The sequence below is a fragment of the Neophocaena asiaeorientalis genome, unplaced genomic scaffold, assembly GCF_003031525.2.
Source record: "Neophocaena asiaeorientalis asiaeorientalis breed wild unplaced genomic scaffold, Neophocaena_asiaeorientalis_V1.1 scaffold143, whole genome shotgun sequence".
Classification (NCBI taxonomy): domain Eukaryota; kingdom Metazoa; phylum Chordata; class Mammalia; order Artiodactyla; family Phocoenidae; genus Neophocaena; species Neophocaena asiaeorientalis.
The window spans coordinates 6,471,992-6,486,007 of record NW_020175536.1 but is presented as its reverse complement, the minus strand read 5'-3'; the positions used below and the strand labels follow the sequence as shown (position 1 = coordinate 6,486,007).

At 39.0% G+C, this 14,016-nt stretch overlaps 1 protein-coding gene across 1 annotated transcript in view; it reads left to right on the top strand.

Moving 5' to 3' along the window:
* NAALAD2 (N-acetylated alpha-linked acidic dipeptidase 2) overlaps positions 1-13,032 on the top strand; it is a 48,724-nt gene extending 35,692 nt beyond the window's left edge. Inside the window, exons 15-19 of the mRNA XM_024731265.1 lie at positions 481-571; positions 2,139-2,403; positions 4,119-4,200; positions 5,381-5,473; positions 12,636-13,032. Of these exons, the coding sequence (XP_024587033.1) occupies positions 481-571; positions 2,139-2,403; positions 4,119-4,200; positions 5,381-5,473; positions 12,636-12,825 (721 nt within the window). The 3' untranslated portion in view covers positions 12,826-13,032. The remainder of the gene's footprint in view (positions 1-480; positions 572-2,138; positions 2,404-4,118; positions 4,201-5,380; positions 5,474-12,635) is intronic.
* The last annotated feature ends 984 nt before the right edge of the window (positions 13,033-14,016 follow it).

The window sequence follows — 14,016 nt, the reverse complement described above, 5'->3', positions numbered from 1 at the left end:
TTATATATATGTATGTATGTAGTGGCTTCTTAATTATATGCAAAGCAATATATTATAATTAGATTTATTTCTGAAATAAACTAAGGCACTTTTAGAGTCTTCATGATCTTAAATGTAGACTTTCTCATGGCAGTTTTCTTACTAGAGTATAGTTCTCTGAGGGCAGAGACCGTATCTTATTTGTTTTTCCCTCAAAACAAATACCATAAATGCTGAAGATACGGAAGATATCATAGTTACCAGGTTGCCATATTTAGTGTCACTGCCCAACTCTGGTTTTAGTCAGTTCAGATTTATAGGTTTATCACACATATAAATAGGTGTGGTGGTATACCTTTTCTTAATTTTTATAAATGTGCCATACAATTCCTTGCAGTTCTTGGGGCAGGATTCATGGTGCCATCTATTTAATTTTATATTATTTATTTATGCATTGATTTCTTCATGTGTGTGTGTATGTGTATCATATTTTACATTTAGAATCAACAAGCTGGGATCTGGAAGTGATTTTGAAGCTTATTTTCAGAGACTTGGAATTGCTTCAGGAAGAGTCCGGTACACTAAGAATAGGGTAAGCCATTTTATTATTTTGGATACATAGCACTTCATCCACATTCTCTTTGTTAGGAATTCTGTCATTTAGTTGTTGGGTACCAGGCACCGAGTGGACATGTGGCCTGGGAAGAATTGCAGGGATAGAGATAGCCTGCAGGTCCCTTTGTAGATGGACTAGGAAATAATTTGTGTTATTTTGTTAATGTTCACTGCCAGGGTTATTCAGTGAAGTGGTAGTTGATAAGAGTAATGCCAGGTATTTAGATGGTTATCACTACCAAGAGGTTTGCATCCTTTTCCTGATGCGGGCTTTGTTGGAAAATCTAATTCTTCTTTTCTGATCTGCATTGCCTGCATTGCACCATTGCCACTCAAACACATTGATGATATGTGAGTACATGGGTTTCGAACCTATACCGTGTTTGTCTGTTATATATTATGTCATAAACCAAACTGAAGATTACATCAGTAAACTCAAATTTGTCACAGATTTTAATAATTTTCTAATCATAATTGCAGTATGCCAACATCTTGCTTATCTAGAATACATATCCCTTGCAAATTTGACTATCCGGTATACAACTAACAGAGAAGTAAGCAAAAACAACTTCAGAATAACCCATAATAAATACATAAATCTGTATACTAATACTCATTACACTTCATACATAAAAGATGCACTTTACCTCTGTCAAAGCTTGTTCACTTTTATACTGTCATCATTCTGAACAAAGTTAGCTAGTTTCTAAGACAATGCAGATTTAAAGCAGAATATCAGATAGAGGGAGAGAGACTGATAAAGGGATGCCTTTCAGTGATATTAAAAGCAATAAGAATGATAGCTTTATGGCAAAGTAGCAGATAGGTAAAAACTAAAGTTAGGAAAGGCAGACCTAAGAAGTAAAACATATTTATGTGGAGTACCACCCTGTAACAATTTATGTTTATAATGGTAACCCTTAATTTTGTAACAAAGGTTAAATGGCATGTGGTTATATACTGTTTGGGAAGGGAGGGAAGGGGCTGAAATGTTGACCTTTAAACAACAGGGGTGCCAACCCTCCCAGCAGTTGAAAACCCATACATAGCTTTACATTCAGGATCATGTAGTCCTGTAGTACATATTTATTGAAAAAAATTAATGTATAAGTTGAACCCCTGTAGTTCAAACCTGTTAAAGTGTCAGCTGAATAATCCTTCAGCTATAACAATACTTAGCTGCTCAGAACCTTTCATTCTCAATCAGTTGATAGATAATTTTAAACTGTGCTGGTATGCAATTTGAGCATGTACTCCTTAATTTAATTGTCGGCAAAGCAATAGGGAAAAGTTTCAGGAAGCAGTGTTTTGAATAAAGATTATATGAATTATAAAATGAATAATGGTAAAATTTTAAATTGGTGAAAATTTGGCAGTGGGGTTTTAGTTAATTAGACTTAATGTTTTCACTCATTGTGATAAAACTCAGGGTGCCATATGGTTATGTTTTTTAATACAATCATTTTATGATTCCATAAAATATTATAATTTGAATATTTAATGTTTGTATATACTCGGTCCCCCCCACCTTTTTTTTTTTTCAGAAAACAGATAATTACAGCAGTTATCCAATGTACCATACAATTTATGAGACATTTGAATTGGTGGAGAATTTTTATGACCCCACGTTTAAAAAACAGCTTGCTGTAGCTCAGTTACGAGGAGCACTGGTTTATGAGCTTGCAGACTCTAAAATCATTCCTTTCAACATTCAAGACTATGCAAAATCTTTGGAAAACTATGCAACAGGTATCTACAGCTTATCCAAGAAATATGACCAACAATTAAGACACCATCAAGTATCATTTGGTAAGAAATGGCTGGACAGATATTTTATAATCATCAAGTTAGAGTTTTAAGATATCACCTCCTATTGTCATCCATGCACACCATTTCATCCTAGAATTTATCCCTGCCTCATTTCCTAATCCTGACTTATAGAAAAAAAACTTTAAACACCTATTAAAGAATGTGATTTAGTTTGATATTTGTAGGATGAATCCATTTTGCTAAGTTAGTGCTACAAACATTGGGTTGGTAAATATTTTCCCCATATTGCTGCCTTTAAAAATGTTTTGTTATAAGAACAATACTATTAAAATGTAACAATATTACACAAAGATTGGAAAGTAAAGAAAGCCACCGCTTCTACTACATATATGTAGTATTACATTATTATCATTATTACTGCAGCATTTACCTATTAATGTTTTTCTACATGGAGGATTTTTTCCATGGTTTTCAGCATTCTTTCCTTTTATATCTGGCCATTTTGTGGTTGCTATTCCACATCATGTATCTCCTGCAAAGCAGAAGTGAAATGTGGTGTAGTGTAGTGTAGCAGCATTAAGCATTGGGTCTGGAAGCGGTTTCCTGGTTCAAATCCTGGCTCTAATATTTAATCATTGTGTGACCTTGAGAAAGTTACTTAACCCCCTATGTATCAGTTTCATTATGAGTGAAATAGTAAAGTAAAATGTTTCCAAGATTGCTGTGGAGATTTCATTTGGTTGGTATGTGGAAACAATGGTGACTGTCACTTAGTGCTCATAATGTTAGCTATTATTACTGTTTTATTGCAACCATTTTCTTTTATTAATCTGGGAGTACATATTCTTAGTATATATCAAAGTTATCAAATATGTACTGAGTGTCTACTGTATACCAAGTGCTGTGTTATTTCCTGGGAGATATAAAGAAGATTAAGAAATAGTCATTGTCTTCAAAGAGCTTAAATTCTCATGGGGAAGGAGAAGACAAAATGCAGGGGAAAATCTATTAAAGGGGTTCACAGAGGGTACTATAGGGGTGCTGAGAATGAGTAGCGGGTGGTCAGTAAAGCGAGAGAGAGGCATGGACATATATACACTACCAAACGTAAGGTAGATAGCTAGTGGGAAGCAGCCGCATAGCACAGGGAGATCAGCTCGGTGCTTTGTGACCACCTGGAGGGGTGGGATAGGGAGGGTGGGAGGGAGGGAGACGCAAGAGGGAAGAGATATGGGAACATATATATAACTGATTCACTTTGTTATAAAGCAGAAACTAACACACGATTGTAAAGCAATTATACCCCAATAAAGATGTTAAGAAAAAAAAAGTAACCTTCAGAAAGTTACGACAAGCAGCAGGCACTAAGATCTAGAAACTGAAGCAAAGAAAATTTAGAAAATTGTGCTTAGATCTATATGAATTGTCCCAATAAGTAAGTATTGAATAAATAAATAAATGAATGCTGGGTTTCTGATAAATTGAGTTAAAAGGATTTTTTATGTCTTAAACTCTTGAAATTTGTTATTTCCTTAAGAACCAATTTTGCCATTTTCAATTTGATACATTATTTCTTTGTTACAATATTTTCTAATAATTTCCATGGATCTGAAAGAAGACTCAGTAGAAAATAGTTTCAACATCTATTTAGTCACAGCAATCTGGAATGGGCGGGGGGTTGGAAAATGGACCTTTGAAATATGAAGCACTCATGCTTACTAATCTCCCTTCTACTTTTCTATTTTTTAAAAAAGATTCCTTATTTTCTGCTGTGAAAAACTTCTCAAAGTCTGCTTCCGATTTTCATAGAAGACTTTCACAAGTTGATCTGAATAAGTAAGTTTCAAATGTAAAGCTCCCTACTGTTTTGAAAAGCAGTCTGGTTACTGGAATGAACTGGGTACACTTATAGAAGCATTCAACTCTGAATCATTGCTACTCAAATTATGGTGTGCCAGCCAGTAGCATCAACATCACCTGGGAGCTTGTTAGAAAGGCAGAATATCAGACCCCATCCAAGACCTGCTTTATTAGAACTCTGCACTTTAACAAGACTCTCCAGGTAGTTTGTATTCACATTAAAGTTTGAGGGGCATAGCTGTTGAATGATAGACTAAAAACTCATCCCATGGCAAGGGCCAGGGAGACATGTCTTTAGAAGTTTGCATGATAAGAATTCTGACTATTTCTGGTAATTCATAATTCTATGGGTTTAAGTGCATTTGTAGCATATTTTACTACAGTCACAATATTCCTGTGAATGGTGCAGAAATTCTTTCTTTACTAATACTTTTTTTGCATTTCATTTAACCTCATGCCGTTGTTAGGTTGAAAAATAATTTAAAAGTTATACTCAAAGCATTATTTAACAAGCATAATTTGTTCCACCTTACAGTCCATGTCACATTTCTTAATTTTTTTCAGATTTATCAGAATAAGCTTTCCCACCTCCCATCTGGGCAGAAAGCTGTATCAGTCATTGTGAGGGGCCCCTCTCCCTGGGGTTGTAGGACAGCCTAGGGAACTTTTGCAGCACCCCAAAAGAGAGTTGGCAGATTCCAAGTGTGGAAAGGACTCCCTGCCCACTAGGAGCAGCTGTCTCCCTCCTTGCAGACTCCTGCAACTTCCCTTCATTCTGTCTTGTTTAGCCTTTACTCTGCTCCTTTCTTCCACAGTAGAATTAACTGGTTTATCAATAACAACTTGGTAGTCCACCCTACTTTTGTAGGCTCTCCTCCTACAAAAAATTAAAAATGTCTTTCACTTCTTTCTGGTCTGTGATCTTGAAAAACAAACCATTTCCCAATCAGTCTCTCTGCTTATTATAAATAATAGAAAGATGCCCCTGCTGTTATATGTAGCTTACCATATGAGCCTTACGGTGTGTTTTATATGCATTTTCTTTAAAAAAATCTATGAGTTTAGAAGGTTATTTCCTCATGCCTTATCCTTATTTAATGTTTTAAAATGTGGTTGCATGGTAAGGGTTTTAATTATCTATTTCTTATTCTCAAAGCCCCACTACAGTGAGAATTATGAATGACCAACTGATGTTCCTGGAAAGGGCATTCATCGATCCCCTTGGTTTACCAGGGAGGCCGTTCTATAGGTAAGGAGGCAACAGCTGTTCCACTAAAGGACACCAAATATGTCACTGTGACCAAAACCAGCATACCCAAGGTGTGCTTCAAACTCCTGCTATCAGACAAGTGTCAAGTGGATATGTATACTGAAGGGAATACGGGTGAGATTATGCATAACAGTATAACTTGTACTATCAGAAAAGTTAATTTCATATCATGTATTGCTTTGCTGCAGATGTAAACGGCAGATGATAGTTGAAAACCAAGTCTTGAGGGCTTCCCTGGTGGCGCAGTGGTTGAGAGTCCGCCTGCCGATGCAGGGGACACGGGTTTGTGCCCTGGTCCGGAAAGATCCCACATGCCGCGGAGCGGCTGGGCCCGTGAGCCATGGCCGCTGAGCCTGCGCGTCCGGAGTCTGTGCTCCGCAACGGGAGAGGCCGCAACAGTGAGAGGCCCGCGTACCGCAAAAAAAAAAAAAAAACCAAGTCTTGTAACAAAATCGAAAAGACACAGAATCTTAAAGGGGATCTGAGAGCTCATGTAGTTCAATTTTCTACATGAATCTTTTCTGTAGGATCTCAGAAAAGTAGTTATCCAGCCACTGTTTGAATCTTCCAGTGAATGGAAGCTTTCTACCACATGAGGAAGTTTGTTCTGTTTTAGGAAAGTTCTACTTAATAGAAAGTTTTCTTCATAAAGATATATTTCCCTGTAATTTTCTCCCTCTCACCCTGTTCTGCTCTCCAAAGTCAAAAAGAATTATTCTAGATCTATTTCCATATAACATTTCAGGTTTTTGAAGATGGATGCCATAGTTTCCCCTAAAGAAATATCACTGTTTTTTTGATCTCTATCTCAGGTTTTCTTTCAGTATCTTGGCTGCTTTTGGATAGCCTCCAGTTTTTTGAGGTACATTTTAAGCCGTGGTTTCTTGGTAAAAATTAGAAAGGTCCTAGTATTTAGAGTCAGAAAATCTGTGTTCTAGTTCACTTGCACATGTGTGATTTAGAGCAAGTCATATCTAGGGTTTGCTCATCTGAATTAGGATGGTGATAATTGCTATTTTACAAGGCTGTTTATCATCAAATGACATATACAAAAGATATTTCTATGTTACCTTTCTTATAAATATTAGTAATAATTTAACTGATTACAAGCCCAGGCATTTAGAGCCCAGCTCTGCCAAATACTAGGTGTGACCTGGACAAATTTACTTCTCAGACTCAGGCTCCTCAGCTGTAGATGGAGATTACAGTGCTTTTACCCCATAGGTCTGCAGATTTAAGGCATGCAGAAGATTCAGCTCAGAGGGGGTATACTCAGTAAATGGCTGCTATTTTTATAATAGTTTACATAATGTAAGGATACATGTTTATCAATACAAATGAAATAGCAGCCATCAGTTAAGTATTTACATATATCAAATCAAAGGTTGAAAGTTAATCTACACGTTAATCCTCTCTTGCCTATCATTAGTCCATCTTTATATATTTATATTTTTTATTTTTTAAAGGTTTTTTTAAAAATTATTTTTCTGGATGCATCGGGTCTTAGTTGTGGCACGTGGGATCTTCTGTTGCAGTGCACAGGCTCTTCGTTGCAGTGCGTCGGCTTCTCTCTACTTGTGGCGCGTGGGCTCCAGAGCTCACGGGCTCAGTTGTTGAGGCGTGGGCTTAGTTGCCCCACGGCATGTGGGATCTTAGTTCCCCAACCAGGGCTCGAACCGGCGTTCCCTGCATTGGAAGATGGATTCTTACACTGGACCACCAGGGAAGTCCTTATTTTTTAATTTATGATTTATAAGCAAAACATCTTTTTTCAAATTCAGGCTCTATACAATTATATAGAATAAAAAGGGACAGTGCTAACACCCGGACATTTCTATTATTTCCTTCAGGGAAAATCAGTGATGAGTTTGATGTTAAATTTTGAATGCAGTTATGTACACATGTATAGTTATTTATTATTCATTTCTGTTTACATAAATGGGACCATATATCACTTTGCAACTGCTTTTGGTAAAAATTTTTCTCAGAGATCTATATAACTTTATTATTTTTTACTTATTTATTCCTTTGGCTGTGTCAGGTCTTCGTTGCTGCACGCGGGCTTTTCTCTAGTTGCAGCGAGCAGGGGCCACTCTTTGTTGTGGTGCGCGGGTTTGTTGTGGAGCACAGGCTCTAGGTGTGCCGGGTTCAGTAGCTGTGGCTCACAGGCTCAGTAGTTGTGGCTCACGGGCTCTAGAGCGTGGGCTCAGTAGTTGTGGCACATGGGCTTAGTTGCTCCAAAGCATGTGGGATCTTCCCAGACCAGGGCACAAACCCGTGTCCCCTGCATTGGCAGGCAGATTCTTAACCACTGCGCCACCAGGGAAGCCCAATATATAGAATTTTAGCTCTTCTCATCTGCTGCATAGTGTTCCACTGTATGGCTTTCGTGTGTAAATTTTTTAGTCCTTATTGAGTTTTTAATTAGATTTTGCCCCCCAATTATTTAGTATTATGAAAAGTACTGCTATGAAATGTCCCTGAGCCCTACTTGAACATTTGTTTTAATATCTCTATAATCAGTACCTGAGATTTCAGGGTCAAAGGGTAAACACACTTTTTGGAACTATTAATTGAACATGAAGACTATATTTTAAAGCCAGGGAGAGGTGGTTCAAGATGACAATGTAGGAAGATACTGAACTCACCTCTCCCAGACATACCAAATCTACAGCTACAGATGGGACAGTTTCCTCTGAAAAAGACCTGACGATTAGCCGAGCAACTCCTTCAAATCAGGCAAAGGAGAAAAAGGCCATGTGGATGTGGGTAGATGAGGCTGAGGCCCAATCTTGCCACCAAGCCCACTCCTGGGGCAGCAGCCCACAGCAAAGGGTTTGTACCCAAATCAGCCACCTCAACTTTTAGGCCCTGTGCCTGAGAGGTAAGCCTCCCAAATATCTGGCTTTGAGAACCAACAAAGCTGCTGCATCCCTAAGACCAAAGGGATGTACAGAACTGGGAAACTGCTCAGGCTGAAAGGACTCGCTGGAACTCATCTGCACAGGGCCCAGCACAGAAGCAGTCCTTAAAAGCACCCAGATTTTATGTGAAAGAGATTCATTTGCTGATCTTAAAGCACTGGCTGGAGGGGCAGGGGCCTGGTGGGATACTCTCCAAGATGGGGGCCGGTGGGTGCCGATTTCCACTCTTCCTCTGCCTTGCTAAAGCTCGTGGGCACTATCTTTCTTTCCCTCCTCTTCCCTGAAGGTGATGATCTTTATGCATTCCCTCTGCTGATCTCCAGAGCGGAGCTTTTATTTGCAGCTGGTGCTCTGCCTTTTGCATCTGGTGTCCTGGTTTTTGTAGCTGTTGCCAGGAGACACCTAGATTGCTTGGCTCAGGGTAGCGGTTGGGAGGGATTGCATTCCTGCATCCCGTGAGGCTGTAACAACCAGAGAGACAGTTCTTGGCAGACTACCATCCCCAAGGTACGAGCAGACTGAAAACACCCCCAGTCTTTCTGAGAAAGAGGCTCATTTGCTTGTCCAGGAGCTTTGGCCTGAGGAGAGGGCTTTCGTTCCAGTGCACTTCTAAAAGCCCACGGAGTGCTCTCTCGGGGAATGGAGGCTGGTGGAAGCACTCTTTGTGCTCTCCCTCTGCCTCACTCCAGCTTGACCTTCTCTCTCAGAAGGGAGCTTATACCCTTTTCTGGCACCCTGATTTTTGAAGCTGCTGCTGGGGATACCTCTACATTGCCTGGTTCTGGTGACCAGAGGGGATTATGCTTGCGGGTGTCATAGGAATAGATATTAAACAGCTACCACTGTCAGGCACAGCAAGAGAGAGGCAGCAGGGAAAGAAGCCTATAAGCTTATAATCACAGCTGCAGGCCGAGAGGCAGGATTCTGATTAAACACATTACCCATCTAAGGGCTGACTGTAAACTGTACCAGAGACCTAGGAGGGCAGGTGCTGTCTTCATGCTCTCCTTTTGCCACGCTCCAGAGAACGAGCATCTCTCAGGGGAACTCTTACACATTTGATGCCTCAGCTTTTGCGGCTGCTGCCCAGGGGATACCCCTTCATCCCCTGCCTCTGGCGGCCAGGTGGTATTGCTTTCCTGGGTCCCACAGGGTTACAACGATCTGAGAGTCAGTGCGTGGGAGGCTGCCACCTTCAGGTCACTGCACAGATAGCAGGCGGAAACACCCCCCCACCTTTCCGTAGAAGAGGCCTATTTGCCTGTCCTGGAGCTTCAGCCTGAGGGGCAGCCTTCACGCTTGGCACACATCTAGAGGCCTGTGGAGCTCCTCTCAGAGAACACGGGCCGGGGAACGCCGTCTATGTTCTCCCTCTGCTCTGTTACAGCTTGCTAGTATATACCAGAAAGGAGCTTATGCACTTGTCTGGAGCCCCGAGTTTTGACTGCTACCCAGGGGACACCTTCATATGACCTGGCTCTAGTGGCCACCAGACCTACTCTTGTGTTTCACAGGATGGTATACATTTGCATACTTTAAAAGCTGCTGCCTGAGGGCCTGGCTTCCAATCATCCTGAATCTAAGTGCTGACTGAGATATTCCCCTTTGGTACACTGACAGGTCTTGGCACACACTCAGCTATTGGGAGGTATTAAAAATAGGTGGCTTGGAGAATCACAGAGGTTTGAGAGACAACCAAGAGCTAGGGAAAGGTTGGACAATAAGGTTTATCACATGAGGCTACTCCATCAAGACTGCTGGTTTCTATGCATTAGATGAAACAGCCACCTCTTCCAGAGAGTCAAGCAAAATGAGGAAACACGGAATATGTTACAAACAAAGAAAAAAAGACAAGACCTCAGGAAAAAAACATTTGAACAAATGTAAGTAATCTACATGATAAAGTGTTCAAAGTAGTGGTCATAAAAGATGCTACTGAATGTGAGAGAAGAATGGATGAACACAGTGAAAACTTTGAGAAACTTGTAGAAAATATAAGAGAGTACCAAATAGAAGTCATGGTGTTAAAGAAAGAATACAATAACTGAACTGAAAAATACACTAGAGTTGTTCACTAGCAGACTAAAAGAAGCAGAAGAATCAGTGACCTGGAACACAGGTAGTGGAACTCACATAAACAGAGCAACAAAAAGCAAAAAGGATTTTTAAAAGTGATGACAGCTTAAGGGACCTCTGGGACAACATCATGTGAAACAACATTTATGTTATAGAGGTCCCAAAAGAAAAGAGAAGGGGGCTGAAAACTTCCCCAACATGGGGAAGGAAACAGACACCCAGATCCAGGAAGCTGAGACAATTCCAAATAAGATGAACCAAAAGATACCCATCTAAGACAAATTATAATTAAAATGGCAAGGAAGGTAGAAATAAGGAGAGAATCTTAAAAGCAGCAAGGGAAAAACAACTTATGAACAAGAGAATCCTCTTGAGACCATTAGCAGATATTCCAGCAGAAATTTTTCAGGCCAGAAGGGAGTGGCATGATGTATTCAAAGTGCTGAAAGAAGAAAATTCCCAACCAAAGTGAATAAAAACCATATAATCATCTCAATAGAGAAAAAACATATGGCGAAATTCAACATCCACTTATAATAAAAAGTTTCAACGGGACTTCCCTGGTGGTCCAGTGGTTAAGACTCCGTGCTCCTACTGCAGGGGGCATGGGTTCGATCCCTGGTCGGGGAACTAAGATCCCACATGCCGCAGAGCAAATTAAAAAAAAAAAGTCTCAACAAACTGGATACAGAGGCAGTGTATCTCAACATAACATAGGCCATATATGACAGACCCAGAGCTGCCATCATGCTCAATGGTGAAAAACCCAAAACATGACAAGTATGCCTACTCTCACCACTTTTATTCAACATAGTACTGGAAGTCCTAGCCACAGCAATTAGGACAAGTAAATCAAAGACAACCAAACCAGGAAGAAGTAAAACTGTCACTATTGCAGATGACATGGTACTGTTTGTAGAAAAACCTAATGATTCCACAAAAAAACTATTAGAATAAATGAATTCAGTAAAGCTGTAGGACACATAAGCAATATACAGGGACCTATGGCATTTCTACACACTAATGATCACAAAGAAATTAGGAAAACACCCCATTTACAATTTCATCAGGTTTACTTGATTGCTATATCAATAATATTGTACTATACTCTCCCTTTACAATTCTCCAGAAGATGGCATGTATAGTAAGGAATACCTATGACCTGTATCTCTAATCTCAGCTTATATATGTCAGAATAATGTTTATAAACAGTTTAGCACATATACCTGTTTTAATAAGAAAGATCCATTTGAGGCCATACTAAAATTTAAAAGCCAAGAGCAATAAATCCTGATGTACTTTGGGAAATCTAAATGATTACATTATAAATTTCTCTTTGATCATTAATATAGTGACTTTACATAGAGTTCCATATTGCGTCCTACAGTAGATTTACAGCTTGAAGCAGCTATAGGATTTGACTATTGGGCCTAATTCCTGATAAGAGTGTTTAATAAAATATGTACATTTGTGGAAGGCAGAATTCCACACACTGGGGAGAGAAGTAACTTGATCTCTTGAGCTACTTATGAGGTGAAGTAGGAAATCAACTGCAAACTTTCCTTCTAGATCAAAAAAGTGTGCTTTGTGGGCAACCCATATATAGCCATTTTACCTTTGTGGAATGGGCTTTATTATCCTTGCCACTTGTGATATTTTTGTAATACAAGCTTCTTTAATTATTGCTTTTTAATGTCTGAAGAGTACTGGGAACAACTGTCATTCTTGTTGAATCTCTAAAAAAGGCAATACAGCGGTATTTTTTAATCTTATTACACATATCCATAAATTATCCATGCTTCATGGATGTCAGTTTGTGGATGTCTAGGCAGTTAGACAACTAATGCCCATAACTTACAGGAAAGAAGCTACTTACTTCCAAATGCACGGGTTGGCAACATATGATTCACGAGATGCATCTTATCAACTCCTTTCTTTGCTTAAAATTATACCATTAACTAAATATCTCAAACCAATTATATGTTTTTATTTTGGAGTAACAAAAGTAAATGCCAGGAGGAGACACAGAATACTTAGTAAGATACGGTCTAACAAAGCAGAATGAATAAAGAAAAAGCATATAAAGAGTAATATATGTATATGCTTCAGTTCAACCTGTTCTCTTTGTTTTTTTCTACTAGGCACATCATCTTTGCTCCAAGCAGCCACAACAAATATGCTGGCGAATCATTTCCTGGCATCTTTGATTCTATATTTGATATTGAAAATAAAGCAGATCCTCGTTCAGCCTGGAAAGAAGTAAAGAAACACATTTCAATTGCAGCCTTTACAATTCAAGCAGCAGCAGGGACTCTGAAAGAGTTGTTATAGTAAGGTCTCAGCCAACTAGCTGCCGTTAAAAGTCTGAGGATAAAATCCGTCTTTCTTTCTGATAACACATGAAGCCAGAGCTTGCTTTTCATGTCATGTTTTGACTTTAGACTTCCACCTTGTTCATCTGCAAAGAGATTTTTGGCCCTTTGAAAATTCGTAACTTCATCATGAAAGTGCTAATCCAATAAAACAAACCAAAAAACCTCTAGTCATATGGAGAAAGAGATGAAGTAAGTGAAAGTTCCCTAAAATAAAATATGGCAAGGAACTTGAACTCTTCAGACATTGGTGGCCAGAAAGTGAAACAGTACAACCACTTTGGAAAACAGTCTGGCACTTTCTTATGAAGTTAAATATATACTTATATTATAGCTCTAAAATTCTACTTCTAGGTATTTACTAAGGAAAAGCAAAAACATCATCACCAAAAGACTGTTGCATGTTCATCGCAGCTTAATGTGCAAATAATGCCAATGCCCATCAATAAATGAATGGATACATTGCAGTATATTCACAATGGAATACTACTCAGCAATAAAAACGAAATAACTGCCAATACATGTAATATTATTGGCAGACATTGTTGAGGGAAAGAAGCCAGACACAAAAGAATGCCTAGTATGAGACTCAATTTATATGAAGAAGCAAAACTAATCTATGGTATTAGGAATTAGATCAGTGACTGCTTGGGTCAAGTAAGGGGCAGGCAGGGAGGAAATCTGCTACAAAGAGGTAAGTTTCTGGGATGATGGGAGTTTTCTGTATCATGATCTGGATGATGGTTACACAGGAATATACAGTTGTCAAACTTCATCAAACAGTAAACTTAAAATGTGTAACAATGATACCTTATAAATAAATTTGATTACCAAGAAAAAAAATGTCTGGCCAGGAGACTGGAATAGCACACCTTCTCTTGTGAAACCATCATGGAGTATAAATGGTAAGGAAAAGTGAGTAACAGCTATACTTTTGATAACTTCAACTCTACTGAATAATATATATCTGATAGGTGAAAATAGTTGACCCTTGAATAACATGGGGGTTAGGGGTGCTGACCCTCTGTGCAGTTGAAAATCCATGTGTAACTTGACACTTGGCCTCTCCATATCCTTGCTTCTGCATGCATGGATTCAGCCAACCATGGATCATGTAGTGCTGTAGTACGTATTTAGTGGAAATAAATCT